Source organism: Drosophila elegans, unplaced genomic scaffold (genome assembly GCF_018152505.1).
Source record: "Drosophila elegans isolate 14027-0461.03 unplaced genomic scaffold, ASM1815250v1 contig_208, whole genome shotgun sequence".
Lineage (NCBI taxonomy): Eukaryota > Metazoa > Arthropoda > Insecta > Diptera > Drosophilidae > Drosophila > Drosophila elegans.
In genome coordinates, this window is record NW_024545578.1 from 5,850,474 (window position 1) to 5,870,251 (window position 19,778).

At 40.3% G+C, this 19,778-nt stretch overlaps 2 protein-coding genes across 4 annotated transcripts in view; one reads left to right on the forward strand and one right to left on the reverse strand.

Annotated features, from left to right (window-relative positions):
• Nucleotides 1-7,460: 7,460 nt before the first annotated feature.
• LOC108145623 lies at nucleotides 7,461-9,447 on the reverse strand. Its single transcript, XM_041708486.1, is given in 3 exon segments — nucleotides 7,461-7,595; nucleotides 7,597-7,697; nucleotides 9,432-9,447. Coding segments are annotated over 3 exon segments (252 nt in total).
• LOC108146269 (dynein heavy chain 3, axonemal) overlaps nucleotides 9,008-19,778 on the forward strand; it is a 44,858-nt gene continuing 34,087 nt past the window's right edge. Inside the window, exons 1-16 of one of the 3 annotated variants that reach the window (XM_017272209.2) lie at nucleotides 9,008-9,676; nucleotides 9,734-9,937; nucleotides 11,367-11,408; nucleotides 11,490-11,759; nucleotides 12,024-12,190; nucleotides 12,314-12,414; nucleotides 12,622-12,769; nucleotides 13,331-13,447; nucleotides 14,597-14,763; nucleotides 14,829-15,120; nucleotides 15,412-15,831; nucleotides 15,892-16,057; nucleotides 16,116-16,330; nucleotides 17,747-17,937; nucleotides 18,142-18,326; nucleotides 19,655-19,772. In XM_017272209.2, coding sequence (XP_017127698.1) covers nucleotides 9,457-9,676; nucleotides 9,734-9,937; nucleotides 11,367-11,408; nucleotides 11,490-11,759; nucleotides 12,024-12,190; nucleotides 12,314-12,414; nucleotides 12,622-12,769; nucleotides 13,331-13,447; nucleotides 14,597-14,763; nucleotides 14,829-15,120; nucleotides 15,412-15,831; nucleotides 15,892-16,057; nucleotides 16,116-16,330; nucleotides 17,747-17,937; nucleotides 18,142-18,326; nucleotides 19,655-19,772 — 3,023 coding nt within the window. In that variant the 5' untranslated portion in view covers nucleotides 9,008-9,456. Of the gene's footprint in view, nucleotides 9,677-9,733; nucleotides 9,938-11,366; nucleotides 11,409-11,489; nucleotides 11,760-12,023; nucleotides 12,191-12,313; nucleotides 12,415-12,621; nucleotides 12,770-12,792; nucleotides 12,908-13,330; nucleotides 13,448-14,596; nucleotides 14,764-14,828; nucleotides 15,121-15,411; nucleotides 15,832-15,891; nucleotides 16,058-16,115; nucleotides 16,331-17,746; nucleotides 17,938-18,141; nucleotides 18,327-19,654; nucleotides 19,773-19,778 lie in introns of those variants that run through there. The other 2 variants (XM_041708001.1, XM_041708002.1) reach the window with 2 other exon arrangements.

Genomic DNA, 19,778 nt, shown 5'->3' on the forward strand with positions numbered 1-19,778 from the left:
TATATATTTCATGTGGGAATATGCAAATGCTTTATCTTAAATGTTTGCTATATACTTCCTGGTTTGTTTGCTATTAAGGGAGTAATTAAATACTTTACTTTTATGTTGGAAATTACGAATATTCATCAGGAAGGCAAAATATTCAAGTTTTCTAGTTTTGAAATATATTTAAATTATAATTATTTTATAAGAAATAGGTAGCTTAATAAATGGAAAGAAAATAAATATAACCCCTATCCTTTTAAAACGAAATAAGTAAACACTATGAAGAGATTTGGGACAAAGCCAAGGCATTTTTTATGCATTTGTATTTTAATAAACATATTTATGACTATTTCTTGTCACTAGTAAAGACAATATCCCCATCGATAACCCATCCTGACAGCTTAATCGGCTAATTGTTAAATGGTGGAACTTAACGACCCGCCAGAGTTTTTGCTGTAATATGCGGGTCCTGGAACCCGCATCCCGTTAACTGCTCCTCGCCATAAGGATATCAAAGATTTCGCCGAAAATATGCTGCACGCGAAAAGGACGAAAAGACGAGGAAACAAGGGAGCAGCTTACAAGTTGGGCGCATGTTATGCTCTGCCGAAAAACTTTGGCTATGAAATTCATAAACTTGGCAAAACAAGCTTGACTGGCTGGCAGGGGGAAAAAGACGAATGGGGGAAACTGGAGTTACCCGGGGAAACTTTTCACAAATCATGCATATGATGCTGAGGCACTTTCACTTTGGCCCTCCCGAGGGTCTTACGAACATTGGCAACCACTTCCCCGCCCCGCGGCCTTGCACTAATTAAAGAGACAAAACTGCGTAAGTTTTTCGGTTTTTCAAGAGTCATCGTCATCGTCATATAGCCATCTTGAGTTTTGGCCCAAAATGTGTGTCAAGTGGCAGCGAGTGCAAAACAAAGCAAATGGGGTGTGCAATCTGCTGTAAACAACCATAAATTTTGCCTGCTTTGGCTCTCGACTTCGACTTCGGGAGTTGCTAGGGGAACTAACTCATAAAGCGACCAAATATATATATAGATTAACCACTCCTGATCCCCGGACAGCGACGTCCTTATCGCAATCACTCACATCGCCACTTGTGAAATAATGGCAGACCACCGAGATGAGGATGCTACTACAGTACAGCTTCCATTACACCGACTTCCTTAAATTTAATGAAATATTATACAAAATATATTTAGAAAAGCTATACAAAATTTTTTAAAGGGCTACATTTTAAGCAAGTTTTTTAAATAAAACAATCTTTTAAACAAAAACAATTTAATACTTAATTTGTTTTTGTTTTTTCGATTGATTTGTATTACTTTCTATTACTTCCTTTAACTTCAATTCAAATACCATACCAAATAAAATAAAAATGTTCGTAATTAAGTACGAAATCATTTTAAAGGATGAATATTGAATATGTGCGTCAACACTATTTTAGGAATTTTTAAAAACCAAAGAAATTACCAACTAGATTATTTAATATATTTTCTGCATAGCAAACTTTTTCCAACACAGTTTTAAAATGCGCCAGATGGTGGTTTAAATTATGTGTGCCCAACTGTATAGATTTTGGCGGTTTGCATGAAGCGAAGCATGAACATCCTATGACACATTATAATATGTATAAACGATGTTTTATGACAATCAATTTGTTTCAATCCAATGGACACACCCGCCGCATGTGAGCGGCCGTTTGTGTTGTGCTCTCATTTATGTGATTATTTGATTTGTGTTTTGACGTTGATATTCGCACACACAGAATCAAAGCCCGAAGCTCTGGCATAACGAATTTTATGAACTAGAAAGTATCATTAATTTAATACACATTCGCATACGCAAACAAGCCGATGATATTATAGTATGGTTGGGCTGTGGGTGGGCTCTGGATGGGCCCTTAGTTATGCTCTTCTGATCATTGTAATGTAAATACGGCCCGACTCCGGCCGCGTGCAATCATAAATAAACATTCGACACAAACACAATAAATGTCAAAAAGTTTCGCCATTATCCGCTCGCCAGTTAATGTCCTTGTCGCCGTTGTCAGCGTCGTCATCGCTTCGTTGTCGTTGGCGTTCTTGTTGTTGTTGTTGTTGTCGTTGTCGTCTTGAAAGCGAACACAGCGCTTTATTATTTTAATGATTTCGCAGTGCCCCCATCCTGTCAGCAAGTCCTGGAACTCTCATCCAGCTCCTGCGCTGTCCTGCGGCATTGTGTTTACATTTGTAATTCAATTCGCGACCGCTCCTCCTTCCCAAAAAGCTCACCATCACCATCGCCATCGCCATCTCCGTCCGCTTGTTATTATTTTACATGTCGCTCGCTGGCTCACTATAATTTATTAGCAATTTGCATAATTTTCCTTTATAAAGCATTGCCTCTGTTTTCCGCTGCTTTTAGCTTTTGGTGCTGACACCGCGCCATCAACTCTTTTTGGCCAGTGTTATGCAAATGGCCCGCTCGTAAAACCCATGGGTTCTCAACCCGCATTACGGCTATGCACGATCGCTGTCAATGGGCATTTTGTTGCCCCGATTATTGTCTGAATACCGCTCAAAATTTGCATTCACATCTGCTCTCAACTCTGCTCAAGGCAAGGTCTCAGATCTCTGGGTTAGTTGGTTTAAAGCAGCTGTCGTTTATGGTTCTAATACAGGGCCAGGGAACTCGCAAAGATCGGATCGGATCACGTAAAATCTTAACTAGCATTTATAAAGTTCAATTTACTATTTTACTATTTTAAAGATAATTAAAATATAAACAAACAAATAGAAATGCCATAATAGTTTATATTTTAAATGAATGTCTGACATCAACTCTTAATTATATCAAATGAATGTCGCTTTGAACATTTTAATTTTAAGTAAAATACATTTTAAAAACTTAAGTCTTAACATAACATAGAGTGAAAATATATATAAAAAAATACAAAAAACTACATTGCTATCTATACAAAATTGAATGAAAGAATGACATCTACCATTAACTATATCAAAAAATTATCTTGATAATGCTCAAATACTTGCAATTTAACCTCAAACAGCAACTTTTAAGATCACGATTTCAAACCCGCTAATTTCCTTTATTAGTCTAATGAAAACTGGTTAATTTCCTGCATCAGGACCTTCGAGAAGGAAACACAATGCAAACAAAGTACAAAAGTATCTTTATTATTTCTTAGTGTTTCAAGAGTTGTTTTATATTTTTCCCTTTGTTTCCAGTTGTTTTGCTCCTTTTGAACCAAGCAGAACTTTTGCAGCATAAACAATTAAAAATTAATTTTAAAACTTTTGGCCAAAGATAAACGGAGGATGACGGTGAGCGAGGAATCGAGAGAATCAGTTAGCTCATTAAACCCGCCACATGGTCTTGTGGTTCTGTTTTCGGTCCAACTTTCGGTCGAAGGAGCTGCTGCATCATTACGCAATCTTTGAAGTGGACTTTTAATGGGGCTGGGGAAACTAAGCGAAACTATTTAAAATACCATTTGCTGGGGAATCAATCGACAACGGATGGGTTTTGTAATTAGGCGGCTCAGAGGCCCACGAACACGCCCCAAAAATATATAGACTCGACGTTATTTCATAAACACGCTCAAGTGATTCGGCAAACTTGTGGGTGTGTTGGCCCGGTCCGGTCCGACTTTGAGCAAGCCCGATTTGATCCACAGATCCAGTGTTTGCCCGGCTGTCTGTTTGCCCTGCCGGCAAAGGTCTCCGGGTCCACTGTTTGACTTGAAGGTATTAGAAACTAATTTGTACAGCAGCCAAAGCAGCCGCAATGGCAGCAGAAGCAGCAGTAGCAGTAGATCCTTGGCCAAAGCTAACCAGGATACAAACAACAATTGTTTGCCTGTCCATCCATCTATCCCGGGCTTTGGTCCTAGTTGGCCATCCACTTTGGTCTCGCTGTTTTCGGGCTTTGCCCAAGACAATGAGCAAAAAATCCAAAGGCAAAGGCGGAGGCGGAGGCGGAGGCTGGGGGAAAATCCTCAACAATGGCAGCAACAACAGAATGGCTAAATCATATGGCCCGGCTAAAAGGACCACTGACAAAAAAGGGACTCGTCTCGTTTTTAAGTCGCCTGCGGCTTAAATTTTCTTAAATGCTACTTTGTCTCTGGCAGACGACACAGGGCAATCCCGACCGACCGACGGACCCCGAATCACCAAGGACATGGCAGTCTTTTTATGGTTTAACTAAACAATCTCCTCACGAGTAAATATTTTCGGGCATATGCAAAACTTTACTATGAACAGACACCAACACCGAATCGGAATCCGAGTCCGAGTCCTCCGGCTTCTGGCTAAGTACATTTATCTTTAAGACTAAAAACCATAACAATTTAGTGTTGGAAATTTTGAGCTACGCATTGCAGAATTTGCTCGCAAACACACACACACACACACATGGCCCAGAAAAACACCCACATGGACACACATAGTTGGGCTTCATGGTATATCCGGCAGATATTCGCACAAATATTTACCCGGGTCGAACATTTTATCGGAGAACGCAGAAAATGCTTAGCTAAGCGAAACGTTATTCCTGCCCTTAAAGTTGCTCGTCCAATAATTAAATTTATAAACCAAATTTCACTATGTATTCTCATCAAAAAGGGAACGATTTTTTAACTTCATTTTACGGTTTTAGGAAAACAATTTTGACACTGAACTACCTTGCAATTAAAAAAAAACAAAGTATGAGTAAGGGGAATATTTATATTGTTTTATTTTCGATATAATTTTACTTTAATAAAAGACATTCGTTTAATTGGTAAGGTCAACTGAACAAGCTATCACGTATCCATATATATTTATATCTTTGACACCGTTGCGGTTTCCACTTCGAATCACATTTTTCCCTCCATCAGATGTCACTCGATCGCAATTGATGTGACGGTTCGAGGATAAATAAGGAATGACTGGCTATATTTGCAGTGAATTTGCATTGATGATTGTTGACATTTAAAACAAATATGAATATACAGTATACAGTGGGCAGATTTCAGTAGCCAATCGTATTTTTATTTTTTTTTAGTAATATATGAAATGAGATGGGCTAAAATGAGTTGCAAATTGTTATGATTAATGCGAACATGAGCTGCGCCAACTTTTCATTATGGGCATTAAATTTTTGCACATTTTATAATTTAATTGAATTTCGCTATATATACTTTTTATCGCACTTTTCCAAAGCTAATTTATGATTGCTCAATGCAGCATGTAATTGCATACAAAAGCCTTTAATGACGGCCCGCTCATAGTATCTCTGTTTCTGCATACTTATATAAAGCGTTTGTATTTCACGCTTTTTTTTCGTTCTACCCACTTTGACATTCCATAATTATATTCACATTATTAATGATAACATTAAGGCGGGAGAAGAAGAAATATTAGCGATAAAAATTGATTAAAATTTAAGCGAATACCGATAATTAACCCACCGTAAATATATCCGTGATTTAAGCTGGCTTAAAGCGCCGCCAGATATTTTGTTTCGTCTGCCAATCGGCAAATCGCTTGACTTCCGAGCTTGATCATCCCACCGGAGCGTGGTCCTTCTTCTTGGAACCAATTAGCGACCGGGAATTAAGTGCTCATCAGACGTCTGTCCGGACTTAAGTCGGCAACCCACCTTTGGCTTCATCTTTTCCACCATTTCCATTGCGATTTTGCCACCCATTTCCCGGCCATGCATAATAGGGGCCACACAAATTAGTCAAACGCAGGGCAAACTTGGTCGCAAACAGAGCTGCAAATGCGTCGCAACATGAACGTTTTAGGACGAGGGACGATCCCAGACAGACGGATCCCTGGCCAGGAGGTGGAGTTGATGGCGATAGACTGGTCCTGGAGCAGCAGACACTGCCAATTGCGACGACTCGCAGTTTGGTCGCACGATTAATCGTCGTTGCAAATTGTTGGCACGTTTTCAATTGACAACAGAGTGCGTCGCAGCGTCAACCCCTAATTTGCAGTATGACCCCCGACCCCAGACACAGACCACCACCCCATTTCAACCCCCTAACCCCCTTTGATGGGTGTAAATCACACGGTGTTTGCTCTCGCTCCTGTTGCATCTTTTACGTGCTGCCCGATATGCGACACTCTGCCACTGGCCTTCTTATCCATGGCCACCCATTTACCACCCACCTTCTGCCTCACGCCTCACGCCCTTTGACCTCCAATCCCCCAATCCCCCAACACCCCTTCATTCCCTTTTCACGTGTGACGGGCCGTTTTAAAACGCCGACCACGACGCCTCTGTCGTTTATTTTGAATGTAATTTTTCAAGTCGCGACGTCTTCCAGCGCTGCCCATTAATCACGTGGACAAAATGCGATTCGCCATGGCAGAAAACGGAAAAAAATACAGAATCGAGGCAAATAAACAATGGGGAAACAGAGAGTGGGCAAAAAAGAACGAGCAAAACTTTGCCTTGACGAGGCAGTTCTTTAATTATACCCTATCAAAAGAGTTGTACAGAGTCTTTAAACATTTTGTAATGCGTATTTTTATTTAAAGTTTAGATACCGAGATTTTGATCAATGCTAACAAAATATATGAATAATGAAATGTCATCATGTTAAGCTAGTAACAAAAACCCAATCTATTTTTGCAACAATGTACGAAAAATACGAAAACTATCAGGTTATTGTTCAAGAATTCAATTTGATTTCTACATTATTTATTTTTTTAATACGCCTTTTTAGTCATAAATATTTTTAAAAGAAGTGAAAATAAGATTTTTACGTTTACTAGATTTTACTAACTGAAAATAACTTTTTGTATTATTTGGAATAGAATCAAAAAATTTCGTCTTGAAATAAATTATAAAAAATTTAAAATACAAATCATAAGCAACTTGATAATTCAGAATAGTTTTATGTTGAAGCAAAGCCTTTATTTTATATTCTTAAAGTGCCAATGGAAAGATTTCATATTTTCCGTTTACTGACGCTGTGTCAGTGATTTATTTGCCGCTCTTCCACCAAGATTTATTCCTTCTTGTGTATTGAGGCAAACGCATATCCAATTTCATACTGCCTCACACTCCAGAAACTGATGCCTCGCACACACATGCCCTGGAAGTTAAGCTTCTTAGGGTATGATTGGATTCGACTTATTTCCGTTCCGGTGAAAAGTGTTGCATACTCACAGGCTGGAAGCGATGCTGCTCCGGACTTTTGTTGCTGCTCGTTGACTTCGTTAATAATGATGTTGTCCCTCCCCTTTGTGTGTTTTCAGCAATGAGGTCACGTGACTGACAGCCGTCGCATTACGGTCCTTTGTTTGCCAAAAGCCCAAGTTCCGTACCCCTACCTCCACCCCTCCTCCAATGACGAACTAAATGCAATTTGATGCGTGTCATGGAGTCGAAAATGCGTGGTAATCATTATTTGTGACAATTGACGGAGTCGAATTCAATTTTATATTAGCTCCCTGATCCGCAGATCAATCCCATAAGCCGCTGCCCGCTGTGGTGGCAGTTAATAAATATTTGTCACGCATGGCTTCGGATGCACTGCAGCTGGAAGGGATCCAGTCCGCAAGAGGACCTGTCGTTGGCACCTGCATTGCGTTTTGGGGTCAGGGCGCTTAGGCACGTGACAGGCGGATGACCTGAATCCTGGACTGGATCCTGTTTTCCCAACTCCGATAATGGTTTCGCCTGCCTGGCAATTCCCACGACTTGTCACCTCGAAAGAACACACACGCACACACGATGGCTCTAACAACCGCATTTGCTGCGCCCTCAAAGTTGGTCAGAGTTGAATGCCTTTGCCACAAAGGTAAGGCGACCACAATTGTCCATTAATCAAATTTCCAATTAATTTGCCACAATTAATTGTTGCGCTAATTGCAGATTCAAGCTTTCCAAACCAGTGGAAGATGGGGTCCAACTTAAAGCCCATTCCTTTAGTGGCCAGAATGCAGTGGCAAAATCGGCTCATGATTATGGATGGGATTCCCCGTTGAGCTGCAACCCTATTGGGTAGCTCTGTACTCCGCTCGAGTATTATTATTTTCCATCATTGTCAACATATCATCAGGTTCAATGACGACTGTTGTGTTGCTCCTTTTGCCAGACAGATGGGATAATAAATACACACACAGAATGCCAGTGGCAGCGACAGGAGCAACACTAGGACCAGCTTTTCTGCAGCTGCAGCGCTTTATTGAAAAATGTGTGCACAATTCGAGAAAAGCTGCCGCGTTACCTGCCTGCTCCGTCTGCCATGCTCGACACTTTGAGAAAATATTAGATCAAAGGTATATTTTCGGCTAACACATTTTATTTGGTCATTGGGCTTTGAAAGTTTATTAAATTGCTTAAATAGAAAATCGTGAATGAAGATAAATACTTCTTAGTACCCATTACTAAAGCGAAACACAATCTTTAAAAACAGGAAAATATAAATTTTTCGCTTTTAGCTTAATTTGCTATAAATTTCAAAGCCTTGAACTTTGATTTATAATCTTTAAGGATTTACTTTCACTGCAGTGTCCGGAAACTGCTTTGTTTAAAATTACTTCTTATTCGGCTCACATACACAGTTTACTTGATCCCAAAACAAAGACATTGATTCCACACAGTGTTTTGTATAGGCTTCCCAATACAAATATGGAAGGACTTTAAAATTTTGTAATTATTTGCCTGGTTGCTTGAGCCTTAAACAAAGGCATTAGGTTCATGGCAATGTGCTTGATTTATAATTATTTAATCAATTTTCCTTAGAACGAAGCAAGGCAATCCTAGTATTTATCGATTATGTATCGGAATTTTTTTTTTTTTTTATAAACCTCATGAAAATAAAGTACCTGCGTACAAGTATTGTAACCTTCTTATACAGTATTTTTATCCGTGTGACTGCAGTTGGAGCAATAAGAAGCCATCCCGTTGCCAGACACAAATATCAAATATTATTGAGCAGTGCAAGCGGAGGACGTTGAAAGGCGAGCGTTGACGGAGTGTCGGGGTATCTGCAGCTCCAGTAGCGGCTTTTGCAGGCGGTCCTGGTTGCCGGGGTTACACGTGTGCCCCTGCTTTCCGTGTTCCCCGGGTTTCAGGGGTTCCTGGCCCCGGACCCTCCGTTGCCATGGCCATGGCCATGCCCATTGCCTGGGCCTCGACTTTGTTTGTAAACATTTCACGTTCATCGCTGGCCCGCAAATATTTCGCTGCTGCTCCTACTACTGCTGCTGCTGCTGCTGCTGCTGTGCAAACTTTTGCCATCCGAGCTGTTGGTTTTGCTTTCCTATTTTCTATTTTCTGGACGAGAGAAAAGTATGCTCCGCACAGAGTGAAACAAATGAAATCTGACTGAAAATCGTGTTTCGTTGTGTTGGCTTTGAATACGATTGGTTAGCAAACCGAACATCGAAGGAGGGATCTCAGATACACACACACACACACTCACCCACACAGCGACCAGTCCATGTCCTCAAAATGCAGAAGAAGCTGGCTCCCGAGCGACGTCCCTACTGCGATCCTCGGCTGCAGGACGATAAGTTGAGGAGAAGGAGAACGCTGCATCTGCCAAGGGTTTCGCAGGCTCAGAAAAAGGGAGAAAAGCGGCAGCTGAACGACTGCCCCTTCTTCAACCTCAAATATGGCTTCGACCAGCTGCCCCTGGATCCTGTTAAGGAGTTTCTACAGGAAAAGATATGTGAGTGTCCTCTATTGTGGTCAAATAACTAAGCTTTAAACTATAATTTACCCAAAGCCCACATGCAGACGGACAAAATTTTGGGCAGCTGCAACCGGGAGTTTGATTTCCACACATACGATTTGGATAACGTTAAAGAGTACTATGATGAGTGCGATGATGACAGCCTGCGGGAACTGCAACTGGAGGACATCATGATGCCCGAGCAGTTCGAGATGCTGCGCGATGCCAAGGATCATACGTACAACTTTGATTCCACGGGTAAGTAGGGGTAAAAACCACAGCCACGTCTGACAATTAAGTGGAACAACATTTGCGCATTATCCCAGGTTCCAGGTTTCAGGTTTCAGGGCATGGGGTTAGGCCCAAACAAATTGCCACACATTTCGTGTTATTCAATGAGTGAGAACTTTACCGCAAAAACATAACACTTAATACTTTATTAAATGCGAAAACATGCCCTCGCCCAACTCCCCAAGTTCTTCTTGGCAGCTACCCCATTTTCCCGGCTCCCACAGCGCAGCGCGCTGGAAAATTGTTCACCTGTAAACATAAAAATTCCAAACATTATCCTTTTAACATAAAATTTTATAACCGAAATGAGAAAAAAAGGTAAAACCGAAAAACAAATGCGTATGACATTTATTTGAATATCCTTTGGGAGTGCAGGGCACTCAGGGGGTGAAGGGGCGGTGAAGCAGGGGAGGGGGTGGAGTTGGGAAAGGACGAAGAGCAGGTCGAGTGACTCTACAACATGTTTATCATAGTGTTTTATTTAGCATTTACATGGAACATTTTTATGTTTCCGTTTTTTTTAGTTGAATACTCTTCAAAATGTACGGTGAAATTAACTTGTCCTTAATAAATGTCCCTAAATTATGCATGTGCTGTAAAAATAAATATATAAAAAACCGGTAGGTGTTTCTTACGAACTCTTTATAATTTGGAAAGCATTAATATAATAGAACATTCGGTTATTTGAACTTTATTTAAGTTCATATCTCTAAATCTCTTTATTCTCTTTTCATACTTAAAATATTTCTTTAAAAATAAATAAGTTATTTGTTTGAAAAAAACAATGCTTAACATAATCCTTAATAGAAAAGAGCAGCCCGCCGACGTTTATACCCACAAAAACCTTTCCCCCCTTCAGCCCCGCCTCTGTCGCTAGTTTGTAATAAAAATGTTTCGTTTTTGTGTCTAGTTTTTTAATATTTAATGTCAGAATGGAAGCGCCATCCCAGTGGGTGTTGTTGTCTAATAAGGGATCCGGTTACACAATAGCACAACAGCGTGTTTTTCGATAGCGTTATTAGCATGCGAATGCGACAAACAAACCAATGAAACCCATGAAATGCCGTGGCCACAGATAGCCAGAGATGCCCACTCAGCGCCGGGGGAATTCCGTTTGTAAAGGCCCGAAATGGAAATTAATTCCAGTTTAATCAGTTAAAAATCGAACTCTCTGCCGCCGTGACTTTTATTTAAAACAATTTCATGTTGCACAAACAAACCTATTTGCGCTGCCTTTCAGGCGCGGCAAAAGTCACGGAAAAAAGAGCGAAATAAAGGGGAAAAATCAAATTTGAAAAGTGCAGACAGACCCATGTCATATTCGTGGGCAAATATTAAATGCGATTTTCAATTTCATTTTTTCCACGTTTGGTTTGTTTTATTTTTTCGCTTGCAGCTTGTAATCAATTTCCCTGGATTGACAAATGGATGACTGGCGGTAATAAATAAGCGTTCATATTTATTCAGTGTGCATTATTAAAAATTTGACACCCCCCTACCCCCAACGCGCTTGCGTCAGTGCGACCCAGTGAACAGGAAATCTACGAGATGACCAGCCAGCTCCTGGAAATCTACTGCAATCGGAGAGTGCGAATTTTCTATCCGGGCTGTGGGACCAGTTCATCCCTGTGGACAAATCAGCTGAGGCGTCTCCACGGATCACCTTCGGAGCTGATTGGAGCCTACAGAACGCCCTCCGCTCGGCACATGCGGGTGAACAACATAAACCCACAAGTCAAAAAGGAGAAATTCACGGCCGGCGATCATTATGCATTCCGAACGCCACAGGGTAAGGCAATATTGGTTTAAATCCAGTTAAATAGGAATATATTATATTTATAAATATTTTAAACAACTAAATGTGATAAAATAATACAAACTTGAAATTTCTTTGTATATCGAAGTGTTTTATGTAGACTAGTCAAATTAGTTTTATTGGCCAAAGATTAAATCAATTTGGCACTTATTGGCCTACGTTAGGGATGTTCGATGTATTACAATTTTTTTCCCTACATAATCTTGTCCCTAAAATATATTTAATTTCTCCGTACAGAATGCCGCAACGAGTTAGTGAGAGTGGGCAAGATAATTGATGAGCTACTCGAGCCCGTTGTAAAGGCAGCTGAACACAATGTTGGCCACGGACTCATTAAGTATCCTGATGCACCGAATTGTATGGAAAAAACGAGGAAAATTCTCAAATCAGTAGGCATTCTCCAGGTGGGTGTTTACTGCCAATTTAACTGCCTTAGCCTAAGTCTTTGGCATCCAAACAAACGAATTTTAGATTTTTTTAAAACCTTGAGCTAGCAAAATCACTTTTAAAATGTATTTTCTTTTCAGAGTAAAAAAAAGAAATGTTGTGTGGGAAAAAGTCGCATTCATCGCAAAGATTTTGCTACCAATGAAGAGTTTCTCCACTGTCTAAAGAAAATGGAAGCCACGTGAGTATAATTAAACATTTCTTAAATATTTAGAATTTGTAAATTAACAAAGCTGAAGAAAAGTACAATTATTTAAAAAAAAATAGTAACTTTAAAATGTAAAGACTGTAAAGACAAGTATTGTCTTTATTTGTCTGCTTCAAAAAGCTAATAAATGATTTTAAAAAGTCTGATTTATTTAGTGGATATATATGTTTTCTTTTGCAGCCACTTCCCGTACATGCAACCTTTGCAACCGGTGGATCCAGATGACCAGAAAAGGCAGATGCTGCTGAAATACCAAGTGGAAGTGGCCAAGGCCGAGAAGATTTTCCCTCTGAAGATGCAGAAGCGATACCAGTGTTTGCTGAAGAGTGTGAGTCCCACTACGTAGTTCTGAATTATGCAACTGACCAAACATATGCTAAGCGAAAAAAGGCGGTATGAGAAATGAAAGCCAAATACCCAGCCGCAATGACTCCCTGACCGAGAGACCATAAAAAACCCATCAAAAGTGAGCACCAGCGTGGGGGCGTAAATAAATTTTATCGTTGACTCCGACTTTTGCTCCGTGTCCTGCTCCTGTTCCTGTTCCTGTTCCTGTGTCCATGTCCATGCCCATGTCCATGCCCATGTCCGTGTCCATATCTGTGTCTCTGTCCATAAAAAATGATAATAATAAACTTCCATACAAAGTAAACATGTGTGCGTGAGCGTGCGAGTAAATTAAGCTGCGTTGGCTTCGGAAAGAAACGTGCTTATAAAAATTATATAATTCATACCTCGTAAATATTATGGTCCGTGGGCGTGGTCAGAGTTATGAATAACGTGATTAGTTGTTAAAAAAAAAATGAAGAGAAACCGCTTGTGTGGCGTTAGCGTGAATCACGCCCGATTTAATGGCGCATCCTTATACCCATCCCTCTCCCAAATGCAGATGTCCATAGTGCAGCTGGCGACGTATCCTTCACACCTCATACGAAAGGCCTTTCGACGCATCGATCCACGGAGTGCCCTTCTCCAGGATGCCTACCGATTCATACTAAAAGAGGAGGTGAGTTCTTGGCTTTGAATATATATATATATTATTAATAATAATAAAGTAGGGACTCTTGGGCTTAACTAAAATACACGAGTGATAATTTCATGATGCCATACAATATATATATATGTTTTGTCTAAATAAACATGACAGCTCGGCACTGACAAAATTATTTAGTAGATTTCAAATTCAATACATTTTAAATTTAATTTACATTTTCAGATATTTAAATCAATTCCAAAAATTATTTGTAATAACTAAACCGCAATGAATGAAAATCAAATCGAACTATACACATAAGTTGAGTACCTTTTTTTACCAGTGTGAATTTGTGTAAACATTTTCTTCTATAAATCATAGTTCATAGAACCAGGAAAAAATTTTTTAATTAACTGTTGATTTTAATTTTGCTGTCAACACAGCCGTTTACCAGCAAGGAATTAAATAGCATTTAAATAACTCGAGGCATTTATTTTCTAAAACCACATGACTTTATTTCCATAAACCACAACTACCTATATCAATCCTGGACAATTGTTTTTGTTAAGCAAACAAAATTAAATGCATTAGAGGTTTTTTTTTAAATTTCTTGAAAATCCTTGTGCATCAGTTGTAAGTATTAGCTACTTAAAATATGGTTAGAGTAAAAACAGCTAGGCTAGCAACACAGATTAATATTAAAGGAGTTACGGGCTCAACATAGCGTAGACATTATTAGCAAACTTAACTGGGGGCTCAACTGAGGCTGGCTCAGAGTTTGGCGGAAGTTTTCGCCGAAAAAGTTTGCCGGCAGTGCGAGCATATTAAACATGCTCCTAGGATTGGATGAGAAATGAAGTGGGGTGTTAGAGGGTATGGGATGGAGTTTTAGGGGGGCAACTGGGATGACAAGTGACGGGGCGCGTGTTGATGTTTTGACGTGAGCGCCAAAGAAACTTTGGCAGGGACTTAAGCCAAGCACTTGCCATCAGCACCGGCAAATCAGTGCCGGCAACGGCGACTTAATGAGCAGCCGAAAATGCTCCGTAGACAATCCCCTTTTCCCCAATCTTTGCCTTATCTCCCAAAACTAGTTGAAATCGCCCCGCAGCGGCAGCAAAGTTTAGGCCACCTGTCGTCCCCATTTCACCCCGCCCATCGTGTCTAATCAACTCATTACAGAAAGATTGGCCCAAACTGCCGCCAGAAGTTATATTAATGGATTATCTGTTCGTGGGCGACCGTGGCGTGCGTCAGGATGTGGCCATCCTCATCATCGTGTGCCTCATTGATCTCCAGGAGGATTTCCGGCACCATGTCAAGCGCACCTTCTTGAACTACCTTTTAGCGTGGGTCATCTCCTGCCTTTTATCTTCTTATTTAGCTTCACAGTTTACCCATCTTGATTTTACAGATCCAATATGGAGAGAAAGCGTCTGCAGCTGGAGCCGGAACCGCCGGAATTTCCCACCTTCACCATATATCCGCCAGTTCCCTGGCGATCCAATCTCCTGAGGGCCAAGAGTCGTATAGGCGAGGTTCTCATGATCACACATCCCACTGTTCAGGCTCTGAATAGATTGTGGCATGATCTGTATGAGGATCTGGTGGTTGTGGATCTCGCCCAGCTATTACTGGCTCAAAGACCCCTGGATGCGGACACTGTACAGGTTTTCATCGAAAAGAGCTGTGCCGATGTTCGCGATGTGAGTATTATATATTATATAGAGGTATACTGTATTTGTTAAAAAGAAGAATAAGAAGAAGCATTTTCGACCCTATAAAGTATATATATATATTCTTGATGAAAAGCAATAGCCGAGTTGACCTAGCCATGTCCGTTTGTTTGTCCTTCTGTCTGTCCGTTTGATTATTTTCCGGGGACATATTTATTATGAATTTGATAAGCTGAGTAATGAGTTTCTAATAGTCGGGGAACTCAACTTCCATCTTATTTTACTAATTTATATATATTAATATATTTTTATAATCTTTAGTTACTTCTCAACGATTGGCTGCCGCGTTGTGCTGACCTCATGAACGAAATGCGTGGCACTTGGAAGGATATGGTGCCCATGTCTGGCAAATATGGCGGTCGGGCGGCCATCCTCTTCCGCTGCATCCACTCCGCCATGTCGCGACACCTGAACAGCCTCATTAGCAAAAGCATCAACTACCTGTTCAAGGTGCTGTGTGCCTTCAAGGAGGGCAACCGCATCGACAAGTACTCCATGTTCGATCCGAAGCTCAAGAGGATTCCGCTGATGACTCTGATTGCCTCTGTGGTGGGGGCCCACTTCGATCACGAGCCCATCGACATGGGTCCTGGAGTGCGACCCTCAGTCAATATATATGTGTATGACGAGGACGATGCGGATCCTTTCCAGCAGCCACAAGCTAATCAATTTGCGGAGAATGTAGATATCTATAAATATTGTTTGAAAGAAGAAAGTATTTTCTTTATCTACCCTTTGCAGTTTCCCGACATTGATGACGTGGCTCAGTTTGAGCTGGATCACTCGAACAAGCTTTATATATACCCCTATATGCAGGAATTGCCACGACTTTTTACGGAGCATTTCAAGAGTATTCTGGCAGTGGGCTATGACATTCCCCGCCTTGAGTTTGTGATGTCTGGCGGTGGTTAGTAAATCTATATATATTTAAATTTATTATTTATTAATTTAAAAGTTATTTATAGAACACGAGACCCAAGGTTTTCTGCATTACATAGATGAAGAGCATAGTGATTTTCTGGAGCTCTGTGATAAAGTCGAGCAAATAGTCAAAGTCAACTGGCGTGGAGTGCATGTGTACCTGAAGCCCATCTACAAATACTATTTCGGCTTGTTCCAAAAGCTGATCATGCCCATGGTGCAGAAGGTCTGGACAGAGAACATCCTACCGGAACTTGGGGTGAGTTCGGCTCTCCTCTTGGCAATCAGCGGGTTCTGCCCGAGGCTGGTACTGAAATGGATTTAATTATTTATTTCGATTTGATTACACGCAATGATGCGTAGAATTAACATAAAATTTCATTATGGAATATTAATAGACTGCTGACAGACAGACAAGTCGACTGACAGGGGAGTTTGGGAGTTGGAAAGTGGCTGGCAATTTGTGTAATTTGACAAGTTCCACCTCGCCGGAATCCGGCATCCAGAATCCTGAATCCAGAATCCGGATTATAATGCCTGCCTCTTGTTCACTACTGACAGTTTGTTAGCTATGTGCAATGTTTAATTAGTCGCTGTTTGGCTTCCCAGCCTGTTGATTTTACAAACTTTGGCATGTCGCTCTACTTAGACAGTCCGTGAATTACCAAACGTATATTATACGCTCAATTTGCGCTTCAACTGCAACTGCAGTTCGCATTCATTAAGTTTTATGAAACGACCAGCAATTTCCTCTCCTCTCGATTCGATTCGTTCTGTTTGGTTTTTTTTTGGTTTGGTTTTTTGCTCAATTTATATAAAATAAAAATTACTTCCGACTGCCTGTCGATGCATGAAATGCGAGTGCGTCTCGGTGGTGCGGACAACCATCGATGCACCACTGGTGGGTCAGTGGTGGCGCATCGCGATTGTAAAGGATGCAGTCTGAATGCAATCGTTTGGGTTTTAAATTTCCAAAAAAAAATTTTAATCGAAGTTTACAGTGATTAATTAAAACTAAAATATTTAAATATGTCAGTTTCAAATGTTTTATAAAACAGAATCGTTTGTCAATATTGATAACCAATTTATAGTATGAAACAAATTCCCAAAAATATTTACACAAATCATTCATTAGTTCATTTATGTAATTGAGTAATTAAAAAATAATGTCTCCACAAATGTTTGCAGTCCAATTAAAGAGTTAATTATGGTGCATACTTGTTTTAAGTGTAATTGAATATTATTTTTAAATGGATGTTTAATTCAATAATGTTAAATAAATGAAATAGAGTTACAAAGGGTCTGGATTCCTATGAATTTCTCGCCAAGAAAATAGCTTAAAACTAAAATGTTTAAACATGTCATTTACAAAAGAAAAGAAAGAAAGAAAAAGAAAGAAAAATTTTTAAATATGATAGAAATTCCCAAATATATTTACACAATTAAATAGTTAATGACTCCACAGTTCAATTACAGGGTTTATAATATTGCATTCAGGTTTTTAGGGTATTTCAAAAATGTAAAATTTAAGAAATAGAAATATCAAATGACTTAATTTAATCAGTTTGTTATGGCGGAATTTTATTTAAAATATTAAAATTTCCCCTGAACGATTTTTAATTAATCCTCTTTGCAAAAACCCCTGTTTTTTGGGTGTGACACCTCTGTTTTTCAGGTTGTGCAGGAGCTGTTGAAAAAATTGCAGGCCGTGAGCGATACGACCTATTATCTGCGCGATTTCATTCCGCTCAACCTGTTCATGCTGGATAATCGGCACGTGAAGCTTTCGCTGCGGATGTATGTGCGCGAAATCTACGATTTCATAATTGATTTTTACAAAGCCCTCAATTGGAACGAGAATCGGGCGTAAGTAGCCAAGAACAGATTGCATCGCAATCGCCATCGATATCAGCATCAGCTAAATGAAGTGCGAGAGCTCTTTCACTTAACTTTTATGCTGACTGCCCCCCAATGCCACTTAATAGATAACTTTGCGCCATATATATACTATATGTATATGTATGTACATACGTTGCCTGATTTTTTACCGGATTTTTTCTGCCACTTCAGCATCTGCGAGGAGCTGGAGGAGATGTCCATGAAGGCCGGCGAACGGCCGGAGGAAACGCCCGAGGTGGTGGCCCTGCAGAATTACATCAACGAGTGCCGGGAGATGCGCATATTCGCCATCAAGGATGAAATCAAGAACGTGTTGAAGCGCGTCGTCTTCCTGCTGACACACACCTACCTGTCCAGTGAGTAGTGATGCAATTGGTTTGGTCAGGACTCCCCAGTCCTCAGTCCTCAGTACCTCGCCCTTTCCGGTGTTTGTGCAACTGCAGCTGGCCGTCGAGCTCTTTCACCTTCGATCCTGGCCAAATCCCAGACACTGTGGGAAAAATGCAATTTAAGGTCAGGTTTTAGTAGACTAACCTTGGCATTTGATAGAAATCATTGTAATATGTAGAATCCTGAAACAGATATGGGATTCCTGCTTTAATAGGCTTTACACGTCTTCACATATTCTTGACTTTTAAATACTCTTTATAGGTGTCTTAAAGCTGCTACATATTTTGTAATTTCTTAGAGTTCAGATGCAAATTCTAACTAAATCAAATAATTTAAGAGTATTAAAACATTATTAGATTCTTATAAAAAATCAAAAATGTTGGATGTTATTAAATTTAATATCTGTCTTAGCCTAATCATACAAATTATATGATTTTAGATTTTAGCTTAATTAAATATTTAAGTATACAAATTTTCTCTAAGTAAGTAGGTATGTGATTCTCAACTTGAGAGTAACCTCTTGTTTTTGAAACCTTTAATGTAAACTTATACCAACAACTCCTTCATTTTATATCGATTTTTTCCTCAGTGCATCTAGTGTGTTTGCTTTGCGATGTGTTTGGCTTTTGGGAAGGAGAGGTGATGCGGAAGGTTATGGGCTGATAGGGAAGGCAGGAAGTGCAGCTTCGCTTAACATAATTAACCTCAACTAACAAGCTGAGTCTACTAATTGGTTTTATAATTACTTGCGGTGAGACACCAAACATTGAGCTCCGCTAAAACCCCGAAAATGCAACTTAATGAGCTTAACAAATTCATGAATGTGTGAAAGTTGCTTTGACAACCGGCAAATGCAGACACACACCCACACACACACACAAATGGCACATAATCCATATATACCCACGCAGACAATTGTCTGCCGGTTATCGTCAAGTGTCGTGTGTATCTTTCGTATAGCTACAATGTGTACTTCACTCCCGCTGGATTCTGTGGCTGAATCTGGCTGAATGTCTCGCTGTCTCGCTGTATGTCTGTCTGACTGTCTGTCTGTCCGTATGCCTGCCGTCCGAATGTGTGGCTTTGTCACACCAAATACTCACGGATACAGCTTGTCAGGGCCAAAGATACTCGTACCTACTCGAATAATTAATTAGTTTGTCCCCAAATAAAAGAAAGGCTCTGGCGCAGCCAATTAATTAAGAGTTAAGCGCAGTTAATTAGCAGCAGCTGGCTGTAGAGGAGCACCATCGAGAGTCATCCAGTCAATCCAATCTTGGTCTCACTTTCGCAGGCGATGAACTCCACCTCAACTCGCGCACATTCATCCTGCCCGGGGAACTGGAGGAGGTCCTGGATCTGAGTGCCGCCCGCTTGGCCGTGGTGCGTGATAATCTGGAGCTGGCCTTGCGGTGAGT